Source organism: Brassica rapa, chromosome A03 (assembly GCF_000309985.2).
Source record: "Brassica rapa cultivar Chiifu-401-42 chromosome A03, CAAS_Brap_v3.01, whole genome shotgun sequence".
In the NCBI taxonomy this organism is placed as follows: Eukaryota; Viridiplantae; Streptophyta; class Magnoliopsida; order Brassicales; family Brassicaceae; genus Brassica; species Brassica rapa.
The window spans coordinates 24,414,266-24,438,787 of record NC_024797.2 but is presented as its reverse complement, the minus strand read 5'-3'; the positions used below and the strand labels follow the sequence as shown (position 1 = coordinate 24,438,787).

General features: G+C 33.6%; 3 protein-coding genes across 4 annotated transcripts; 2 read left to right on the top strand and 1 right to left on the bottom strand.

Annotated features, from left to right (window-relative positions):
* The first annotated feature begins 169 nt into the window (after positions 1–169).
* Positions 170–2,209, top strand: LOC103860986. The gene is made up of 2 exons (XM_009138678.3): positions 170–1,554; positions 1,658–2,209. The coding sequence occupies exon 2, from the start codon at positions 1,692–1,694 to the stop codon at positions 2,034–2,036; it is 345 nt and encodes a 114-aa protein (XP_009136926.1). The 5' UTR covers positions 170–1,554; positions 1,658–1,691; the 3' UTR covers positions 2,037–2,209.
* A 1,150-nt stretch (positions 2,210–3,359) lies between these two features.
* Positions 3,360–6,017, top strand: LOC103860985 (peroxisomal (S)-2-hydroxy-acid oxidase GLO5). Of its 2 annotated transcripts, none has more exons than XM_009138676.3 (12): positions 3,360–3,523; positions 3,720–3,871; positions 3,961–4,085; positions 4,188–4,234; positions 4,357–4,434; positions 4,512–4,636; positions 4,718–4,784; positions 4,862–4,924; positions 5,015–5,084; positions 5,170–5,270; positions 5,379–5,483; positions 5,630–6,017. In XM_009138676.3, the coding sequence occupies exons 2-12, from the start codon at positions 3,735–3,737 to the stop codon at positions 5,816–5,818; spliced, it is 1,107 nt and encodes a 368-aa protein (XP_009136924.1). In that variant the 5' UTR covers positions 3,360–3,523; positions 3,720–3,734; the 3' UTR covers positions 5,819–6,017. The 2 variants fall into 2 exon arrangements, with proteins under 2 accessions (XP_009136924.1, XP_009136925.1); XM_009138677.3 differs by having other exon boundaries at positions 3,365–3,512.
* A 2,154-nt stretch (positions 6,018–8,171) lies between these two features.
* Positions 8,172–23,284, bottom strand: LOC103860984 (9-cis-epoxycarotenoid dioxygenase NCED2, chloroplastic). The gene has a single exon (XM_009138675.2). The coding sequence runs from the start codon at positions 10,081–10,083 to the stop codon at positions 8,332–8,334; it is 1,752 nt and encodes a 583-aa protein (XP_009136923.1). The 5' UTR covers positions 10,084–23,284; the 3' UTR covers positions 8,172–8,331.
* Between the last annotated feature and the right edge of the window lie 1,238 nt (positions 23,285–24,522).

The window sequence follows — 24,522 nt, the reverse complement described above, 5'->3', positions numbered from 1 at the left end:
CAAGGTAATAGGGCGAGCCTTTTAAGAATACTAGATTGAATCAAATCAAATATCAGAAGAAGTAAAATACGGAAATTAAAATGAAGAGACCACAAACTCAAAATGAAAATGAAAATATAAAAATTTCACATTGATGAGAAGAAAAATAATTATGATAGATAACTGAAACTGAAAATTTAGGGCAATGCCCATTATGTATTGAAGAGAGTGAAAATTAAAATTATTTGTCTCCTGTTGTGATCTCTGTTTGGTTCCCTTCTTCCTTAGCATCTCTCATGTCTTTCTTTCTGTCTCTCTCTATATGTATTGGTTCATATCTATCTATATAGGAGTATAATATTTGATATATCTTCCCCATTTGACAGCTGTTGTCTTCAACAATGGCTATTCCCAAATTTTCATAATTTTTGTTACGATCTGTTTTTATTATTTTAAGTTTTTTTTTTTTAAAAACGTTTTGTTTCATGGGCTACTTGATCTTCTTCTTCTGCACCCACATGGCTAACCCATCTTTTAGGGTACTAGACAAACTATTATTAAATTCATTCTTTTAGTTGTTTATTTATTTTAGGAAAGCTTTCAACTTTAGTGTGGTTTTGGGATTTAAAGTAAAGTTGGTGTACTTGTGTTTCATGTGTTCGGAGGGCTTTATCATGTTTACAGAAAATAAAAAGGATTCCTTCAAGTAACTTTTATACAATCTTCCTTAATTACATTTAAAATTTTGCTGATAAATGGCAAATTCCTATACTTTTTTTAGTTCAAAAATAAATTTATAGACTTTGAATCAAAACTTGTTTACTGCAAGATTTTGTGCATCCGATTTTGCTTATTTCGTGAGTATTAAGGTATTTCTTGGTGTTTCGAGTTCCAATGTTTGATATCGTCTCTGTTCATCATCTTTAACACACACTTTTCGAATTGATTACTCTTCTCTGCATCTTCTGTATGGAGAGAGTCAAATGGTCCATATTAGTATTTATTATGATAAGTTTTTGTCACATTTATAATGATTAAAAGATTGAGACAAAAATATCGTTTAAAGTCAATGGTCCATATTTACAAATGGAAAATGATAGAAAGAAGGCAACAAAATGATCCTTTTGAGAGTTATATCGAACGTTCTTTTTTTTCCGAATGGATCACAAGCCAGTTCCAAACCAAAAGAAAACTAAAGACTGTAGTTCTAGAAACTAGTAGTATTCAAAATAAAAACACAAGTGCTATTTTGTGGTAATATGAAAATTTATCTATCTGTCATGAAATATTTGAAGCTATTTTAGCCACGGTGATACACGGCTGTTTCAAAAAAAAATACTAAGAAAGCAATTGGGCTTTGAATATGGATTAATATTTCTTATAAGATAATGGATTTAAGGCCCACGTCACTTACGCCTGCCCCTCTTACAGACAAGACGTGATAATCTATATCGTCTTTTCCGACAATAGTCTCAGCTGCGGATTGACGCCGTAGATTAATCCCAGGGTTTCCCGAGCCCTCGGATCTGAAGCTCAGAAGATTACTACTACGAACGAACAAGCATCATCTTCTAGGTATCTTCTGGTCTTGATTCGTGTTTGTTGATGGATTTTGGTAGTGTTTATGAACTTGGTTCCTTGTTGATTGTTCTTTCTTGTGTGTTCTTGATGTTTTAAGTATATATACAAGAAACAAGAACCTGTTGTGGAAAATGGAACACGAAGAAGCAGAGAGAAGCACCACCATCGTTGCATCAACCTCCGAAGAGTCGTCGAGTTTAGATGCGATAGCTCGAGTGAGGAAGCTCTTGTTTCGCCAGATGCTGGTTGGAATCAAAGACGGGAGATTCTTCCTTGGCAGTTTCCATTGCATTGACAAGCAAGGAAACATACTTCTCCAAGACGCTGTCGAGTATCGCAGCATAAGAAGATCGTCTCCTTCGCCTACCGAACAGCGTTGTCTTGGTATGATACTAATCCCTGCCTCTTGCAGGACGTCTTGCCATGTCGATTGCTCTGTCGAGGAACAGCTTTCGTTGATCCAGCTTAAAGAGTAGAAGAGCCTCGAGAGATTGTATAATAACTAAACACTAGTCTTTTATTATGGATTTGGTCTCTTCACTGTGCTTAAAAGCAAAATTTTATTACATGTCCTTTGTATGTGTTACCCTTTTGAAAATCATTTTTGTATTTACATTTAGAAGACAAAAGTCTTTAAACTTTTCAACAACAATAGGATCGAAAAACAGAGTTATCTCTATGTCCATAGATTGGTAAAAAAGATCACAAAATTCACATCGCTATTGGGCGAAGGTATCTCTCTGCTCAAACTAGAGCTGGGTTGCGGGTCAGACCCGCTCCGCTTGATCCGTCAACTTGCGGGTTGACTGATTTTTTTGACTCAAAAAATTTAATCCATTTGACCCGCAAGAAGAAAATATGAAATTCGCATCCGTCCTACTTAAACCTGCGGATGATCCGCTAGATCCGCGGATAATATTAATCTATTTATAATTAAAATTAAATACATTTAAAAAAAAAATTGTTTAAAAATAATATTTTTAGAAAAAAAAATTTTTTGCGGGTTAGCGGGTACCCACAGTTGAATTTTGGCCGATTCATGCCCGTCCCGCATAAAAATTACTCAACCCGCACCCGCACTCACGAACCGAATTTTTTAAATCATTCGACCCACACCCACTCTGCAGCGGATCAAACGGGGTGGGGCCCGCGGATAATGATTCATATTCCCAGCACTATGCCCAACCCACCTAATTGGGTTGATGTCTGCATCAGTGTTACATATGATATACTTCCTCCGTTCCTAAAAGATGTATATTCTGGAAAAAAAATTTGTTTCAAAAAGATACATTTTTTACCTTTCCAATGTATGATTTTATGAAAAATTGTAAGTTTCAAAAAAATTAATGGTGTTTATTGAATTTCTATTGGCTAAAAGTTATGGAAAATTGTTATTCACAAAAAATAATGCATATTTAATGAGTTTTCTTAATATATGTGAAAAATTTAGAATATGTATCTTTTAAAAACAGAGGGACTGAGGGAGTATATACAAAGACTCTTCTAACCCTTACCCCTATTGTCTAAACTAAAGTGTTTTTATATCCATACTGTGATTTTACTTTTAATTTATAAGTTGTCTTATACCGTTAACCGGTGTCAATCTTGAGGTGGTTATGTGGGGTGAGATCATACCCCATATGAGATCTTTGTCGTTAACTGTAGGAATATTTGCGTTCATGCATGAACTGACACTGTACAGTAGTAGAATCTAATAGGATTGCAGAAACTTAGCTGCATACACTGAAAAAGATGACTATTAAATAGAAACTTAGCTGTCTCACTTTATAATAATAGTACTAAATGAAAACAGAGACGTACCTAATTTTGTGACTAATGAGATCTATATCAGGAATATTCAATCCACATTTATATTTTTTATTTTATTCTTCATATAGTTTTCTTCGCCACCCTCCTTCTCAAGAACACCAAGCCGCCCTCTCTCTCTCTCGGTGAACTCTCAGTTAGCTTATCTTGTTTATGATTTGTTTATGAAAGATCTTCTGATTTTAGAATATGTATCAGATTTTTTCTTGGTTTGATTTATATGATCGCTTACTGTACCGTTATAGTTGACTTAGCCCTCGTTCTTGTTGTAAATTCTTGAAATTGATTTTTTGATGATGAAAACATGAAAGAGATGTTTTAATTCCACGCAGAAATTTATAAAAAAAATGGAGATAACGAACGTGATGGAATACGAGAAGATCGCAAAGGAGAAACTACCAAAGATGGTTTATGATTACTACGCATCTGGTGCAGAGGATCAGTGGACTCTTCAGGAGAATCGTAACGCCTTCTCCAGGATTCTGTAAGGAGTCTTAATTTTTTTATTTTTTATTTGTTTTAAAGTATATTAATTGGTTTGGTCGTGTGTTGATTATTAAAAAAAAAAAACAGGTTTAGGCCTCGGATTCTGATCGATGTAAGCAAGATTGATGTGAGCACAACTGTTTTAGGGTTTAACATATCTATGCCGATCATGGTTGCTCCCACTGCTATGCAGAAAATGGCTCACCCTGATGGTATGTCCGTTTATTAGAGCTATGTCTTGTCAAGAAAGAGATGTATGTTTTGTCTTAAGAATAAATTTTATGTAAAAATGAAATGTCTTATTGTCCTTGCAGGCGAGCTAGCAACTGCTAGAGCTACTTCTGCTGCTGGAACAATCATGGTTTTTGATTCTATCTCCTCCTTATAAGATATTCATTTTTTGTGTCCTTTGATATTTTTTCTTGAAAGGCTCTCTGGTTCTGTTTCCAACTGTGGGAAGTGTTGTTTTGATACTTTTTTCAGACATTATCGTCATGGGCTACGTGTAGTGTTGAGGAAGTTGCTTCCACAGGACCTGGGATTCGCTTTTTCCAACTCTATGTAAGTATGGACAAGACCTTTCATGTACTTGTTACTTTCTATCTGTTTTGGCTTGATATAGGCTATTGTTGATTCAGGTCTATAAGGATAGAAACGTGGTTAGGCAGCTTGTGAAACGAGCTGAAGAAGCTGGTTTCAAAGCGATTGCTCTTACCGTTGATACCCCTAGGCTTGGACGCAGAGAATCCGACATCAAAAACAGGTGATGAAACTTTCTCTATCATCATATAAACTAATTTGTGAGATCTTTTGCTTCTTCTCCTGATGGATATTATCTTTACAGATTTGCGCTTCCTAGAGGTCTGACCTTGAAGAATTTTGAAGGGTTGGATCTTGGGAAAATAGACAAGGTCAGTTGGCTACAAATGATTGAGATCCAAAAGCTTAATACTTAGATATTTTTTTTTGTTTCTGTTGATAAATGCAGACCAATGACTCAGGGCTAGCTTCATATGTTGCGGGTCAAGTTGATCAATCACTTAGCTGGAAGGTTAGAAATATGTAAACAAGTTGATAACTACTTTTTATACAGAAACATAATAGTTTCTTGCTTATTTTCTCTGTTTTCTTCTTCTTATAGGATATAAAGTGGCTTCAGTCTATCACAAGCTTGCCAATTCTTGTCAAGGGTGTTATTACAGCTGAGGATGGTAACATTCTACATCAAACCTTTTTTCAACTATAAAATCTCATAAATTCAAGAACATTCCTTTTGATCATTTGATATTTTGGCAGCAAGAATCGCGGTTGAGTATGGAGCTGCAGGGATCATTGTTTCTAACCATGGAGCTCGTCAGCTTGATTATGTCCCTGCAACTATAATGGCTCTTGAAGAGGTTAACCTCTAACTGTTCTAACTAAAGCCTTCAGCTTCTTCTTCTTTTTTCATTCTTGTTTTGTGGAAATTTAAATATGATTTGACTGAGCAAATTTCAAAATGGCAGGTGGTTAAAGCGGTGGAGGGTCGGTTACCGGTGTTTCTTGACGGTGGAGTTCGCCGTGGAACAGATGTATTTAAAGCATTGGCTCTTGGAGCTTCAGGTGTCTTTGTAAGTTCATTTCATCACACACTCTTTTAGCTCTTGTAGTTTCCTCTCTTTTATCCTTTTTACTACTTCTTCACATTGTTTCCCAATCTTTTGCTATATAGCATATGCCTACTTTTTGAACTTATAATTATTACTTGTTCGATTAGGTTGGAAGGCCGAGCTTGTTCTCGCTAGCAGCGGACGGAGAGGCGGGAGTGAGGAAGATGCTGCAAATGCTAAGAGACGAGTTTGAGCTGACAATGGCACTTAGTGGCTGCCGTTCCCTGAGAGAGATCAGTCGGAACCACATCAAGACCGATTGGGACTTTCCTCATTACCTCCCGGCCAAGCTATAAGGGGAATCTTATTCACAAAGACAATGAAAAGAGAGATGGTTGTTTGAGTTTATGACCCAATAATGTGTTTCCACATCCAACTTTTATAATCGAAAACTTACATTTGAGTGAAGAAAAAAAAATACATATAAGAAGTCAGACTGAATTCTTTTTGATTCTCATTATTCAGTAGCATACTCAAAGCAGAGCTAGTTGATTCTTTTTGCACCTAACTTTTGTTTGGGGCAAGCTTCTCTCAGTTGTTTGGTAGTAGAAAAGGGCGACTCTCAACACCTGATAGATAAGCTGATTCGTAATAGAATCTCGACGATTCAAACAATGAGAAGGAAGGGATACGAGAAAGCAATGACCGTTTGGTTTGCTTGTCAAACGGGTTAATGATCTTTGCACATGTAATCTTTAGTGGTTAGCCTAGTAGATTTTTGAAATAGAGCTGCATTCATTGTAAAAACGTTCTTGAATCGAATAAATTTAACATTCATTAAAAAAAAGAGCGACTCCCTCTAACTAGAACTCCACTTTTTGCACAGTAAGAGCGACGTGTGTGAGAAGTAGAGTGTTAGAGACTTTCGTCCTCTGTGATTTAGGAGAAATTCTCATTGGGCTTTTTGACTTGTAAAGTTTTGGTAAAGAAGACTCAAAACGGTCACCATGACTGAAGAAGACCCAGAGAAGTTTAGTAAGATTTTAGTAGAGAACTATATATACAAGTTGAGGCCACGACAAGTTTTTTCCATTTTATTTAAGCACACTTCCTATAAATTATGTGCTGCCAAACAAAAATCCCTACATTCATGTAAATTGTGTCGTATGGAAGCGTTAGCACGAGCATTCTGCAGCCTTCCATCATTCTTAAGTCCCATAGGTTTGATCCTATAGAATCTGATCCATTTTCTCATTGAGCGGAGGGTACGAAATCAATTCAATCAGATTGATTTTTGGTTTGCTTCTTTTTTTTTTTCGTTAAGACACTTCAGCTCTGGACTAGCCTAACATTGATGATTGATCCCGCTAGATATTCTTATTACATATAGATAACCTGTTGAGTTTGTTCAAAAAAAAAAAGGATAACCTGTTGAGAACACTAGCGACGAGGAAGAGACTTATAATAATCATCTAAAACAATCTAGCTAGTCTCCGACCCGAGGAGACTATAGAGTACAGGACCGAGATAGCTACTTCAAACATGTTAGATTATTTTCACTACTGTGGTATCATTTTTTCTGGCTCGGCTATACTATCCAGCCTAGCCATTCACCGATATCAAATTCAAATGATTATAACCTTTGAATATATCTGTATAAATTAGAACAGTTATCATTATTTTTGCTTCAATAACAGTTTCGAGACCTTTCTAATTTGTATCTATATATGAACGGAACAGAACTGATGAACTTAATATATGGTTGACCTTCGACTATTTGTTTTGGATGACGACCATCAAAGAGATAACAACAATTTAATTTGGTCCAAATAATTTGGATGAAAACGAAAAATGTTACAACGTGGTTGCATTAACCATGTAACGTTTGTAAACGACATGAGGTCCATGACATCACCATCATACATTCATCTGACAATCCCACCGTTTGCATCCGTATATCTAGACGTATATATACGTACATACATACCGAGTTTACACTTACACGCTTTTACAACATATTGACTGTATAATACCAACTATCTATACATGATTCCATAGGTGGATTCGCTTAATACCACGAATTTCTTGCCCATCATATATAATGTTCAAAATCTATGGATTATTTCAACAGCTCTTTTGCTGGTTTCGTGTGTTTTATGCATATATATATACGTACGAGAAATCTACATTTGATTTTTAAGATCGTCATTTCTACTGTTTCGTCATTGCGCTAGTCATCTTTTATAGTGATACAGCTAAGTTTTTATATTCCTATTCATACAAGAGTCAACGCATGCATGAACATGAACGCAAATGATCCTACTCAGGAATCATATAAATATTCGGAGTTTATATTACATAATATAAGATAAAGAAATTCTTATGTAAATGGATTAAATTTATATCACCAAACACGGCACTCCATTATCTAGCAACTCACTGCTATTCTGTTCGGTTTATTCTTTATTATCATTTGAAAACGGGATTTAGTTCTTATATACAATTACTTAACATAAGTTAACTGTGACATGTATATATCATAAGTTGCAGAATTTGTGACATCTCTGTCATTAAAAGAACATATTAGTTATAACAACGTTAAGTTTTAAAAGCCACCGAATTGCATATTCGCAGAGTAATTGCCATATCGCATATTAGCATCAATCGCATACATGCAACCAATGTTTGTATGATGAAAATACATGCAGCTGGTTTTTCATTCTTGTTTCATATATATGTTTATTTTGAATTGTATCACGTCCAGACAAAAGGCAATACACAATCTAACCATTCGTTATAAAACTGGTACAAATTGTTAGAATCTTAACCTATATCATCTACTTTTTAAAATCATTAACAAGTACAATAATTATAATGATTGATCCACGAGTTCACTTGAATCCACAAATGTACCATGAAACCCATACGGTACTCTAGACGGTAGTTTAATCGTAGCTTCAAGCTTTAAATTAACGGCGTTAATAATCTGAAGTTCGGACGTCTCTTTCTCTTCGTCGTGAACGTGAGAGAATATATAGCCGTCATCTTCATTTTCTCCTCCGTTACCGTCAAAGGAGCCACTGGGCAAGAAAAACGGTTCTCCACCGTACTTCTCGCCGCCGTAAATGTACTTTTCGATTTCTCCGGTGAAAAGATCAACCTTAGCGAAACCGGAAACTTTTGGCCAAGGATCAGCGATAGCCAGAAACGCGAACCGGGTTTTTCTACCTAACCGGTTCCGGTTAACCATACCGATTTCTAAATTCACATCGTCCTCCAGCAACGCGCGTCGCGTGGCTTCACGCGTCCTGAGGTTTATCCTGATCTCTGTCAAGACGCTTCTCAAGCTCTCGTCTCTCTCGTTGAAGATAGAATCCGCCGGCGACATACACGACCCGATCACCACCACTTCCTCCGTCTCCGGCGATTCCCACGCGTTCCAAAGATGGAAACAGAATGTCTCCGGCGAATTCACCCAGATTATCTCGGAAGCCTCCGTCGCGTCTTTCGGCATTATCCCCAATCGCGAAACCTTTTCGCCGTCGAAAACCACCGGAGAGTTTCCGGCGATCATCTCCCCTAGCTTAAACACGACTTGCTGATCCGGAATCACCACGAAATTCTCCGTTATGGCGAAATCGTGAATCATCGTCGGAGTCTCGAGCGGGATCTCCAGCTCCGGTGATTTAACGCCGTCCGGCGAGAATCTGAAGTACTTCAGGTAAGGCTTTTTAACGACGTCGTAGCTTAGAGCGTGGAGCTCCTTTGTAACCGGGTCGAGTTTCGGGTGGGCGATCATCGATGATTTTAACTGACCGTCGAAATCGTAACGCCCAACGGTTTGGAGATCGCCGGTTTGAGTTATTTTTAGTTGGTACGGTAAATCGTCTTCTGACATTGCTAAAAGCCGGTTATTGAAGTAAACCAAACCGGCATTTGCTACTCCGACGCCGTTTTGATTGTTGACGAGACCGCAAAGCCCACGTGCGTAAAAAAGCATCAGACGTGCGATTCCCGAGTGGCCGTGAAGCTCGCCGATTGCTTTCGGAAAAACCGGTCGACCCAATCGTTTTTCTTGAATCAATCTCTCGGTTTTAGTAAACCGGCATGCGTAGCTTGCTGAACCGTTAGTTATTTTAACGGCGTGAACCATTCCGTCTCCGTCGAATAAATGATGCCCAGCGATAGGCTCGAACATCGGATTTGCGCCGTTACGGACATAAACTCCGTCAATGCAGTCAGGGATTGTTCCTTCAACGTCGAGACACTCTCGGACGGGAAACTCCGGTACCGGAAAATAATTCCCGGCGATTTGAATACGTGGATCAGCGGTTTTGGGAAGAGGAGTATCTTGCTCACGTGAGATTAAAACGCGCTCAGCCGCATCGATCGCAATCGCCGCCGCTTTCTGGAAAATGTTTAGCCGGAGAGGATTATGCCGCGGTGGCGTCGCGGTGGTTCTGGGTGTGAATGAAGGCCGTTTCAAGGGTAATTCCGTTACGTCGATATGCACCGTGCATTTAATCTTCGGCTGTCTTTTGATGGGCCCAAAGCCTAAATCAGTATGGGCCTGAGGCCATGTTTGAGCACCACTCATCGACATTGTAAGCAGAGAAACCATGGTATTTTGAGACACTGACTGTATCTTTGTTTCTGGTCTGAAGACTGAGAGCGAGAGGGCGAGAGAATAGAGAGAGGAGATGAAAAGAAAGTTCGATGATAAGAAAAACCAAGAAAGAGAAACTATATATAGAGTTGGGTAAGAGATAGAGACAGAGAGTAATAGTAAATACTAAATAATTTTGATGTATTTATAAGTACAGTTAGAAAATGATATAAACCAGCCTTGTATTACATGAAAACCCGTAGAAAACAAATTAATACTAAATAATTTTGATGCATTATGGTTAAAAGCGGGAAGTCATTAAGACAAATTTTCTTATTAGGAAACAAATCTTTTTGATATCATATTAAGAAAAGATTTTTTTTTTTTTTGAAAAAAGAAAAAAATATTTTTTTCTTCAAAAATTTATTGCATTGTGTCGAATTTCTTTATTTATTAAATAACATCAAAACATAAATTAAAAATATTTGAAAATTTAAAAACAGTAAATTACTGCTCGTGGTATAAAGTGTTGTTGCCCAAAAGAAATTAAGTAAGGTATTAAGAGATTTTTCTATAAAACTTTTGATTGCTAAACATATTGCATATCTCTTACTAAATTATTTTTGTCTTATATATTTAATAATAATAAACCTATAGATTGATTTAAAATTTTAGTTTAAATACTCTTAGTTTCCAGATATCCTTCACATGTGCCAATGAATACATTAAACCAACTTGTTGATACGGTAAAAATATGTATTATATTAGAAATTATAACTAAATAACTCAGCCACTATAAATAGAACCAAAAAACCATTAAGGCATTTTAACAATAGTGTTGTTATACATTAGCAGTAGTAATGAAAAAATAAGGGGGTGTATTCAACTGAGAGTTTTAGGTGATTTGTATTAATTAAAATGACAAATTCACTGTTATTCAAACATGAATTTTAAAAACTCATTTAAAATTCACTGTTATTTAACTTAACATTTCATATAATACTTTAAAATCCACTGTTATTGAAAATAGTTTTAATTTTAGAATTTTGAAGTTTTCAGATGACTTTAGGGTGTTTGGATGAAGTTTCTTAGTAAAAAAAATTAAAACTTAGTAAAAAAAATTAAAACTCAAATCCCATGATTTAGGTTATATTATAGAGTACTTTAACAAAAATCACCTAAATCTCTGCAACTTATTAAAATCATCTAAAAATTCATTAAAAATCAAATCAACTCAAATATTATATTGAATACACCCTTCTAAATTTTGTTCATAAACGATTTTGGCTTCATTCAAAAACTCTAATTTGGTTTTGATTTTGTTAAACTATTTTGAAATTTTGTTCATAAATGAGTTTGAGAATTTGCTAAACTCTAATTTGGTTGTTGTTAAACTATTTTAAAATCTTATCTTAAATTACGAGGTTTTAATTTGTATTTTAATAATCAAGAAATTATTCTTAAACACTACAAATGCTTAAAAGCTCTAAAATCTACAGTTTAAATTTTATTCAATAATAATAAATTTTATAATATTTTATTAAATAACAAAGTCAATAACATTAAATTTTAAAATATTTTTTAAACTCACGTTTGAATAATAATAAATTTATCATTTTAATGTAAATCACATCAAAATCCTAGTTGAATAGTTTCTTCTGATTTAACATATGTAACAAAATAATTTTCAAAACATCGAAGGAATTTAGTAGTTTCTGCTTGTATTGACGACTAAACAAATTTCAGTTTTGCACAATCCGATAATATGGTGCATGTACTTGTTTTTTTTTTAATATCCAGCCAACATCCACTAAATCCTTTTTCAAAAAACCTATAATACTCACCCTCTAGAAGACGTTCCCATTCTACTCTCTTCGTTCTTCTGATCTTTTCTTATTCATGTAGATCAATTTTCTCGCTAAGAAAAATGTATTTTTATAGTATTAGAAAGAATATTATTTTGGAAAATACAGGGGCATTTCGTATTTTTCGTAATGCAAATGTCTTACGAAAATATATATTTTTGAAAAATACAGGGCATTTGCATTTCGAAAAAATAGCATTATAGAATATGAGAAGATATAGGTTCAACATACATTTCAAGAATACGAAAAAAATGTTATAAATAAAACTGACTTATTTTTAGTGAAACGTAAATTAAATCTCTCGAAGAGTGAACTAGAAGAAAGTCCACTTATGCATGGACAAAGATACCACGTGATTCATATATCAGAGAAAACATATATTCTCATTTCAAAAAAACGCCTTTTTCTCTCCCTTATCTCCTTCCTAGCGAAAACCCTAGTGCAGCCGCCTCGTTCCTTTAGCTCCGACGGCGGTGGTTCCGTAGGCCGTCGTCGGGAGCTTCCTTTCCTTTTTTCCTCTTTGCTCCACCGGCTCGTCTCCTCCTCTTTGCGGTCTTTGTCGAAGCCCTTGTTCTGTTCTCGCCGCCTCAAGTCTCGTCTCCATTCGCGGTGGATCCGTGAGGCTTGGTTCCTGTGGTGACAGATCTGGTGTGACGGCGACGCTTTCGAGCTAGGGCAAGCCGATGGAGTCGGGTTTCGTGGGTGGTTGGCATCCTGAGTCTCTTCGTTGGAAATCCCTGTAGATCTGTAGGTACCGAGGCGGTGGAGAAGAAAGTGCTTGAACCGGCGTCGATCTTTTCTCCCGTCTGTTCGGATCTCCGGTGTATCGCCAACATTTTTCTCGGACCTAGGGTTCCAACCAAAAGTTCGATGGCGCGTGGAGTCTTGGTGAGGTTCCTTTCCCAGCGGTTCTTCATTGTTTTACCTCCGCCCGTGAGGTCTCTGCTTGGCCTGGATTGTGTCTCGGTTTCTTGGTTCGTCCGGTTCCGCCTGACACTGGAAGATCCTGTGACTGGTTCTCAGTCGTGGGTGCGTGTGGAGAGCTTCCTTTCTCGGTGTTGTCGCCCGGGCTTGGAGGCTCTGTGGCAGCGCGTGTCGAGCCACGAGACTGCATCCGCGTCTCTTATGGTGTCTCTGTCTTCCGGTTTCAGGCCCATGACTGTGGCAACGCGTTCTTCGCTCTCTTCTCCCATAATAATTGTCATCTGGTGGAGGTTGATTCTGTGTTTGCAGGCCGGTCTTTTGTGTCTTCAAGGGCTAGTTGAGCACTCGAGCACTGGCTACTTTGAATGTCGCTTCTTCCGGAGGAGGTGTGCCCGACATGTCCTATTACTCTACGTGTGTGGTGGGTTAAATGGGTGTATACGGTCCCGGAGTTGGAGGGTTGGTGACAGCAATCTCCAACACTCTGTTCCGAACGACGGCACCGCCTGTTTTGTGGACTCCTCTTCGTGCTGTCGGTGAGGCGATTTCGAACGGGCTAGCTGTTTCGTGGATGCATTTCTCGGTGATGGTCTTGATGATTGGGTCTCTCGGAAGCTGTAGGTTATCCCGTTGCTTCAAGGTTTGAGCCGCCTTTCTCTTTGGGAGCTCGCGGCAACCGGGGTCTCGCTCCTCTCATTCCTTCTCTTGGGGCATTAACGTTTTGCTATCTCCAGTTCGCTTGAAGGACTTTAGTCTGTATTCTTAGAATAGGCTTGTTCAAGATGCTCTGTTTAGTTTATTTTCTGCATTCTGTTTCTTGTTTCCTCTGTCCTTCTGTAAAAAATGAAAAGCTTGGTAATATAATTTTAACATTTTACCAAAAAAAAAAAAAAAAGATACCACGTGATTTATCACTAAAGCCACACGTGTAGTCATCAAACTAATTAAAACAAGTTATTTAATTTGGTTACATAAGGAGTAATAAACATAATTTAAAAAAAAAACATAATTAACAGTTTTGCATCGGATGTGTTTATTTATTGTTAGTTGGTCTCCAGTTAAAATTACATGAGCATCTATATTAATGTAATTATTATTATTTAGATATTTAATATTATTTGTATTTATTGTATAAAAATAACTTATTTGCTCCTTATTTAAAAGGTTATCTATTTTATACAAAATACAAAATTTGTATCATCCCTTCCAAACCAGCAAAATATGTTACCACAAAACAGAGCAAGTTATAATTGATGTTTGGCACATTTATCCACCAAAATTCGGTAAACTATATCCCCACATTATAAAACGGCTTACCCTGCTCTTTTGTTCACTAGATAAAGCTTCTAAATTTTCTAGAAATTAAGTATATTAATAACAGGGTTTTAAAAATCGGACTAAACGACGCCTAGGCGTTCGCCTAGTCGGCAAATCGGATATGAACGAAACGATTTTTTTCAAACTGATTTATTAAAAAAAATGGTCTAAACGTTTAAAAAATCAATTACGCACCCGCCTAAACAACAATCATCTATAAAATGCTTAGCCACCGCCTAGCGATTTTTAAAACATTAATTAATGATGTCATACGATTACAGAGTCTTCGAGCGCATCTGGGGAAAAAAAGGTCAAAATTTGATGTATAGTGTGTGTTCACATTCTACACACATGAAGATGATGAGACTTACGGATTGTAGTTGTACCATCAAACCAGATTCGATGAAAACCCAATTTGGTAATTGATATTAATATATGTGTAGCCTAAGACCAAAACTTAGCATTAATTATATACCTGACACTAATTTATATTTAGGGGTTGATTGGCAATAGCTCTAGATACTGTAGACAACTATTTTTATTTATAAAGCTAATTTATAAAGCAATCATGCTTTTAACTTTAAAAATAAATTTAGATCAGAAAAATTAGAAAAGGAAATATTGTAATTCTAGAAATCCATTTTTCTTACAGAATTAATGTCAATTTATTTCAATTAATGTCACATTTCACTATGCTGTTAAATGTTTCAAAATTTAGACTAGTTCTTTAGATATTTTGAATTTCCTATCATATTATTTGGTTTTCTATTAAACTTTTACATATTTTCAGACATTTGTTTATTTTTATACATTTATTTAGGTAGGTGGCTGTATTAGAGATGCTAATTTGCAAAAGTTTGTGAAAAAAACACATTGTAGCAAAAATATAAATAAATCTATTTTTCTTGCACGTAATTAATTAATATATAGTGTGATATCATCTAAAACAAAAAGAGCTTTCATCAACTAACATAACATGCTATTTAAACGGAAGAACACAGAACAGTTAGTGGTCAAACTTATTAACAAATGTTGTTTTTGCAAATGACTAGCCAACATATATATCTAATCTATTAAAAGAGAAGTATAAATTAAGATTAACCCTTAATTTTGCACAATATTTACAACCTAATGCCATTGAAATAATTAAATGAACTTATTTTTAAGTAATTTTGTCTTTTCTAAAATTAATGAAGTAATAACTACTCTTACTTATGTGTTTTCCATGTCTTTTTCAAAATTAATAAAACATTTCCTAAATTAAATTCACAATCAATTCAATATAAATATTTTAACTTATCTGTTTCATATTAACATTATAAACAATAATGAATATCAATAATATACACAAAATATCTATGTAAAAATATAACTTATAGTTTGTCTCATTCTCTCCCACAATTCACATTACTCTTCATTTTTTTTTTGAAAAAATTCTTCTTCTTACCAATACAAATATATTACATGCATCATTATAATTATTTACCAATTTACCATGTATATAAAATAATTTATTAGACATTATCGTAAAATTTTGATCCACAACAAAAAAACAAAACAAAACAATTGTACAGATGCACGGATCATATTCTAAAAATGGTGGTAATACCATTGACGGTTTACAAGACAAAATAAAATTTAAAAAAATATAAACTATAAAATTATCATGCTTATAAATGTTATTAAATAATTATTTAACACATGTAAAGTTTTAAAATATATACTATCACCTTAGGCAAAAAAAATTATTTACAAAAGTAAAAGCAAACATCCGCAAAGTCATGGTTTAAATGTACACAAAATTATGCCCATTTATAATTTCTTATCAGTTACATCAAATTTATATTTTCATTTTATTTTCTTACAAATTTAAATCTAAATTTTCATATGTTCCAAATTTGATAGAAGTTTAACAATCATTTTATTTACTTACAAATATTATAGCTAACATATCATTTATAAATAGCATACTAATTCACAATTATCTATTTTCGTATTTTTTATTTAAAAAATGTGTTCGATATATATCTTAGACATGGATCTAATTATATAAATGTTATATTTTTTTTATATAATACCCAATATCGGTGATACATTTTACTCTAAAATGCTAAAATATAAAATCCAGTACAAATATATCATTTACATTTACAAATATCACTACATTAACAAATATATCACTAAATATGAACACAAATTAAATACTCACGTGGTCGCGCGGTTCAAGATCTAGTAGGAATTATTTAGCAAAACATAAAAACATAATATAGGACTTTCTAGTATATCATTACCATCAAACCAAAAATCTTATAAAAATATAGGTTTTCAAAAAAATTCACGATTAGGAAAAATAAGGAAGCTCATCATCTTGTTATTTTAATCAACATTGTCGTTTATTATTTAAAAAAAACATTTATTTTAATTCAAACTTGCTCACTTTTATAGGTCAAAACTGATAAATCTGTATGTATAAAGTGATTTTCTAGACCTAAAAAAATTAAGAGTGATAGTCATTTTTGAAAATTATGCCTAAATCGGTTAATCTTGCAAGTTCTCATTTTATGGTATTTTTAATATTTATTTTTCTAACGTTTACTCTAATATTTTTCATGTGATGAGACGATCATGCATTCATATTTGCTAATATACTATGTTGCTTTTCTTAAATAAGTGAAAATATAGAACTAATCTACATTCATGAATGTCGTCTCTAAGTCTTAGTGAAAACCTTGCATTATGTCATAAAACTCTAGAGCATCATCAGATTTTGACTAGATAAATGCAACAAAAGTGAGTCAAAGTAGGCAGAAACAAGATAATTGCTAGCTAGTCGTACAAAGTTTATGAATGCTGCTAGCTAGATCCAATGTTGTTAATACGTGTCCTAAATCTTAAATAAACAAGTATTTTAAAAACGTTGAGGTGGTAAGTTATATGAATTAAATAATGAATTTAGTTAGGCCAAGAGAAATAAGGTTATTTTAACCTGTCAATTTTTAGACTTTATTATCTACCTATTGAGATAAAGATGAGTAGAAAGCATTTTGATTGGTAAGATCAAAAACAAATTGGAGAGTGGTTAATAATAGAATTAAGGCAGGTAAGATATAAGCAAATCCCATAATAAATATGTGCTTGTTATGGTTTGACTATCCTAGCCATTATCAACCTTTGATCATGACCATTCTGTTACATCAGTGGCAAACTCATTCACACTGGCACAAATTCAAAGACCATTGTCCTAGAAAGTAAGTCCTTTTGATTGCTAATAGTTTTTTTTAGGTTTTCTAAAAAAAATTTCACTGATTAAAAAAAAAAATTTAAAAAGGTAACCAATTGCGCGACGCCACGTGTCAGTGGAATCCGCAAACAGTACCAGAAACAGCAAAACACCGATCCTTCTTTGGCTATTTCTGTGACCGATTTTATCTGTTTGCTGGAGCCACCATCATTACTTTTTTAAGCATCTCCACGCTAGAAACTGCTATGTTGATGCTCTAAGTTTTCGATCTAAAAGATCAGTTCATTGAAATATATCATTTCAGTGTGGATTAACAAAAGCCAATCGTTGAAATATACTTTCTCAATTTCATATTAAGTATCGTTTTAGCTTTAAAATTTTTGTTTTCATTTTACATTTTCAAAAAGAATATTAAATATTTTTCTAATTTTATCTTTACTTTAAATTTACAAAATCAAACAAAATAATGTAAATAGGGGTACATTTTTTAATCATATTTTTAATTTGTGTGTAAAAACTTTAAATAACATTTATAATAAAAAAAGAGAGAGTATAAGTTCATTGTTGATTAACAAGAGACAGCCATTACAACCATTGAAATAGATAACACAATTTTTGAAAACATAATTTCTGATTATCTTTCCAACGTTTTGAACCAACGACTTTTTGGTCACAGAAAATAAATTTGTTAGCCAACTTATTTTATTTTTTTTAAATAGTTTTAGTATTTTCTTAAGAAAACAGCATTGCATAATTTTTTTTTAGCATTGCATCGCATCATTTTTTCTTAAGGGCCAATAATTTTTTTCTATCCAAAGATAAAATTGTCTACCCTTTCAAATTCCACAAATGAAATACACTCTTTAGACCATTAAGAGTATAACATATTTGTACAAAAACAAAACATCACATATATATTCAACAAAGACGAAAGACACTTGAGAATTGATGGCTTGAAATATCCACCGACCTCGTCAAAAAAGAAAACTTTTCCATACTTGTAGGGACCCTGAAAAATATAGTATAACTAAATGATGAGAACTGGGGATCCATATTCTTGATTTAGTTAGGTTGCATTTAGTCAGTATAGTCATTCGTCATATTAAATCCATTAGTCTATCGCTTGAAATATACGCAGAGTTATCCCTACTCAAAATGACAATGTGAATTCCATTACAAAATTTTAAATGCTATAGTTGTTATTACACCAGATAAATGATTCAATTCTATATTTCTATGGGTACACGTACATCAGATTTATTTGTTTCTCTTATATTTAAGTGATTAATCCAATCATCAGAGATATGGATCCACGACGGACAATTCATTTTCAAACACATTTGCAAGTGAAGATCTTACAAACCATCTGCAAAAGATCACATCCTTTTTGATCAAAATGTTATTTGCAATTTTTAGTTTTGAACATTGCTTTTTCCAGTTATCATTATGTCAAATTGTCGTAAGAATAGTGGAGATCTTGTTGACTAAAGTACCCGACTTGTGTGGTTGAAACAATACAAAGAAAAATAATATGTTAAAATAACTAAATCTCTAATAAAGTTTTAGGGAGAAAAGTTATTATTACAATTCCATGACAAAATGTCGTATGGTTGTAATAAGATACTAAGACACATTATACACGCATATATCTACACATTGGTAGGTATATCTGCATTTATATATGCGCACAAATATAAGATAATAATTAACGAATACCATGATAAGACTGTCAAAACTAAGAACATCATTAGTGGTGCAGCTCTTCAAGAAATTTTCACCAATTTAATATTAATTTTTATTCATTAGTTAATATTCATAAATATAAGTAAATAAATTGAAACTTGACATATGTTGATTTAGTCTCTCAAAAAATAGGAGATTTTTTTCTTTTCAAACCCGTTCTTAACTTCTCTCTTCTTTTTCCATATCTCTTTTTTTCTTTTATATTTTATACTTTTAATATTAAAATAATCTGCCAGAAATTTACACTGCAGATGCTCCAACTGCCTATATATGGGGAGAAAGTGTTCGTGTGTTCCTAAATGAAAAATATATAGTACTTAAACATTCTTATGTTCAAACAACTTTAATTAAGACTACCACTATGAAATTAAGTTATATTTTATAAATGGCGTTTAAAGAAAGTATTTTTGTGGCAAAATAGATGATGTTCTTGTTGTCCTAGATAAAATTTAATGTATTTTAAACTTGTGACTAACTACAAACTATGACTCTTTCCATTTTAGTTTGATTGTTGTTGTAGAGTAAAATTTTCGTAATAAGTGTCGTTTATAAATTTTAATGCAAAATTTATGAAGAATATTCTCTAGTTTATTTTTCTATTGGTTAAAATATGATTAGGTGTATAAGTATGTTTTTATTTTGAAAATATGCAGAATTATTTTTTTCTGAATTTGTGTGCATAAATATAAAACAATAATTAAAATGAAATAGAGATTTTTTTTTGATTGAACTATTTTTTTAAATCATACTTTTATGTAACCAAAACAAATTGTATAAAGTTTTATATTATTTTAATCATTGTGCAAAAATCTTAAATGCCACTTATTTTAAAAAGAGAGAATATATAATAGCAAAATTTTGTTTAGACAGATATAAAAAACGAATTAAAGCACAAATGAGAACAATGTTGGCGTAAAAATCAGAATACAATAAATCCAAAGAATTAATAAACAATGTTGGTGTTCAAAGAAATATTTGTTGTTACAAAATAATTGATGTTCTCACTATTCTAGATATAATTTAATATCAACTGAATTTTGTGACTAGTTACAAAATAATATTTTTTATTGGTTGAACTAATTTCATTTAATGATATTTTTATATAAACAAGATAAATTGTATAAAAGTTTGTATTTTATTAATTTATGTGTAAAAACCTTAAACACCATTTATATTGAAACAAAGAGAATAGCTTAAACTCAATGGATCCGGAAATCCAAGTTCAAATGAAGACTCTACGCTACTGCGAAAGTGTGATTTGTCAAGATATATCAACAACAAAAAAAGATATATATAATTCATATTGGCAACTGTATATTTTAGATTGGCTAAATTGAAAACTTCTAAAGTTTGACGCACTACTTTAATTCCAGACTATTCCAAACTTCAGTCGTAAACAAATACGTAAATCCGAAATAATTTTCTAAAGTAGTATCTATTGAAAAATATCCTCTCCTATAATCGTATAATATCAATGAATAAATAATCGGCTCTTTTTATTTGGTATTTATGAAAAATGGATGAGTTAGACTTTGTCGGAATGAAAGTCAAATGCTTCAAGAAAATAATTTTTTTCTTTGAAAAAAATCTAGAAAATAATATTGCACATACTCCTTTAATATTTTATAACTATATGGACCTATACTCAGTCAAACACTAGTTTGTATATGTATAGGATTTGAAGAAAACATATAATTTGAAAAAGTATATATAATTTGTATGCATGCATGCATATATTTTATGTTTTCCAATTTTTTCTCTTTAATTAAAATGTGATATCTAAATATTTATAAAATTTACGTTAAATATATTCGATATATAATTTAAATAACATATACATCTAACAAATGAAAATATACTAACTAATATTTTAAACGCACGTTGTTCTTCGGTGTTTAACTCGTCATATCGTTCTCATATTCTTTATTTTCTGATTTCAGTGAAAGCAAGGAAAGGCTATTTATGAAAAGAACAGGTACAATGAATTTGATAGGTTTTTGTGGTACATACAGAGAGTTTGAATATCTAAGTCGTGTTTCTTTCGTATCAACTAAATGCTTACTGAAAGAAGTTTCGCCAATGAACGAAAATTAATCAGATTATCTCTATTTTAAGAATGAAAATTAAAGTATGGTCGTCTTACAAGTGAATTATGACAATAAACATTCTATCTTAGAACTCAAAAGTTTGGCTAAAAACCACCATCATTGACTTAAAAACTAAAGTTCCAAATCGAGTATCATATCATGGGATTTTGTGTGTGCCTTCACGCAAATAAATTAAGCTTTGTAGTTTGAGAGGCCTACATTGTGAACTTTATGTTATTAGATATACTTTTCTATGAATGACTTGTTTAGTTTTTTTTTTAAAAGATGTAAACTATTTTTTTTTTGCACTTTTGGTATGTAGATTAATTTTTATTGCAATAAGTTAAAAAAAAATGAATCATTGGCGATTTCTTAGTTATAAATTTATATTGCAAGAACTTTTTGGACGACATTTATATTGCAAGAATTTAATATCGCCAATGATTGTATTTTCATAGTCTTTTTAATGAATAGAAAACTATATAAAATGTTTCTATACCATTCTTGTGGATTATTTTATTATCTTTTTGTTTTATGATTCGTTACTCATCATAAACTGAAATTTGAATTCAGTGAAAATTTAGGCTACGCAATTAACTCTTATGGAGTAGTAGTCTTACGTTTTATCCCCTAGAACATATATATACACGTAAATTATGACACGGAAGACAAAACTAGCATAAACCACTTCAACACGAATTCCGGCTTTGTGAAGTATTTTTTTTAAGTTGTGAATTTTGTAGTTATCAGTGAAGTATTGTTTCATTTTCACTCCAATGAAGTTGTTAAAGAAAAAAAACCGAACATACTTCGGCCAGTCCAATCAAGAACAACAAAATAAAATAAAAAAATGGCGGGAGAACAGAAGATCAGACTCTCAAAAAAAATTTAATCTTCTTCTTTTTGAGGATTGTGGAAGAAAATTCCTCATTGTGTAATTCGTTTAAATATATATACAGAGTAAATGTTAGAAAAAAATGGGTTAAGAATGCTTAGAAAGCAAGAAAATTGTATTACATATCTGAGTATTACTCTTGTCTCCGTACAGGTAATCTCGATCGATCAAACTTTCTCTTTTCTTTTTCCAAATCAGCCGGTTTTATTGAGAATTTCAGCTGCAAGCAGGGACGGACACACGTACAACGTAGTTTGTGGCAAGGTGTGTGCAGGTAAATTGGATCAATCAGCTATTAACTTTCTCCCTCTCGGGCAAAGAAACAAACGTATTTTGAGTTTTCCCTGGCGTCTAGCGGTGCATGCACGTACGGGTGCTGACGCAGGAGGTTCTCGTCTCAGGTTAAGCTTCCTCATTTTGCTGCCTTCCGTCCGTCATGCTCCCCTTCGATATATGCCCAAGGTTTTGGGCTAGGGTTTGGCTCCAGTGAGTGCTCGCTGCGTAGGAGATGCCACTCCGGCGGTTTTTCAGCTTTCTCTGGGACTTTGGCGAGGCGGTGGAGGATAATTGCAGTCGGCGTTTTGGGTTAAGGATTATATGTCTCATACATAATGTATTTCTACATCCATCCCGGGCTGCAAGAATCATAAAACAAAACTAAGATCATGCAAAGATTATGAAGTGAGAATATGGTGGATATGTGAAGTGAGCATAAAAAAAGAAGCTACCTGTTGGAAGAGCTTAGAGCAACAGCATCGCTGTATATAGCGAGATTTCTTAAGAATTAAAAGGGTGAATTTAAATCAAAAATGGTTATAAACGCAGATTTTGTTTGTTAATTAAGAAACGTTTTTATTCACTTTCTGGAGGCACGTGTCACGTCGGCGAGACCGAAAGAAAGACGCGTGAGAGGGAGCAAAACAAATCAACTCCATTCTCTCTTCTTTCTTCTCTTTTCTCCCTTGGCTCTCTCCTGTGTTCCCGTTATCTCTCTGTCGAGGCAATCTCTGATCAGAGACCGAATCGAGCCGCTCACATACCGAATCGAGACCGCTCACATATCGAAGCCACCGCTCACATATCGAATCGAGACCGCTCACATATCGAATCGAGACCAAAGCCGTGAACCTCTGTCAACATCGATCTCTCCCTCGATTTGAACGAACAGCTGATTCGACCCATCTCTCTGCCTATTCGATTGTCAACGAGGTATCTCTCATTCCTCTGTCTGCGTTTGTCGATTTGATTGTATGTAACCCTAATTTTTTTTTAGGGTTAAAATTAGGGTTTCTGTCGATTGAATGGTAGGGTTTTTGCTAGAGCTTGGTGATTGGTATTGACAATTAGGGTCGTATATATGTGATTGTAGGTTCGTGATTGGTTGGTATTAAAATTGGTGATTGGTATTAAAATTGGTGTTTGATCTCTTGGTTTATTTTCGTAACTGTGTTGACTTGTTCTTTATCGTCATATAGCATGATTTACAGACACTGTAATGTCGCTTAAATACAAATAAATTGAAACTATGTCTGCTGTATGTATGTGTTTGATGGCAACTTTGATCACGATTTTTTAAAAAACCCATTGGTGAAAATGTGTTTCAGCATTCCAAATATTTTTAAAACCCTTGTTATTTATTTGATTTCAATGGTCTTCACCATTCTTTCTTTGATGTGGTTTTGAATTTTGCATTGAGTGTTTGGATTTATTTTTTGAAAATAATAGAATGACAGAACTTCGGGTATTGCTTGAGAATTCATTGAGTGATGTGTGGTTTCCTTGTACTTGTGTCTTTGAGCATTAATTATGTAACCTGGTAGCTGAAATGGAATTGATTTGCGTGATATGAGTTTAGTTTGTTCTCAACTGAAATGCAAAAGTTAGAAGAATAGTTCTCATGTTTAACACTTAGTTTAGTTTGATGTGAACTATATATGAATAAAGTGAAGTTTGATTTTAATGAAAACATCAAGATATTTAATTTTCCTCTAGGCTTTGATGGTAGTGTAATAAGTTGTGATTAGATGGATACTCGTTTATGGTTAGGTCTTTAATATAGTAACTTATTGCTAGTAACATTTTCCCACTTATAAAACCCCATTTCTTGGCTTCTGTCACTCTTCATTCATACAACAACCTTCTGATTTTCAATCTTTTTAATTCGCCCCTCTCTGTTATCTTTCAAATGGATCCAAGGGCACCATATAGCCAGTCCTCTAGCTATGTGGGCCTTTTGAACTCTCAAAATGACAGTGTTCCCCATTCAAACTTTCCCTTTGAGAGTTTCCCATCTAGTATCAACATAGGAGATTCCGAAATCCCTCCCTTCGCTAGCCAACATTATGATGAGGCTCCATCTGAATCTCAAGAGCCACCAGTGGG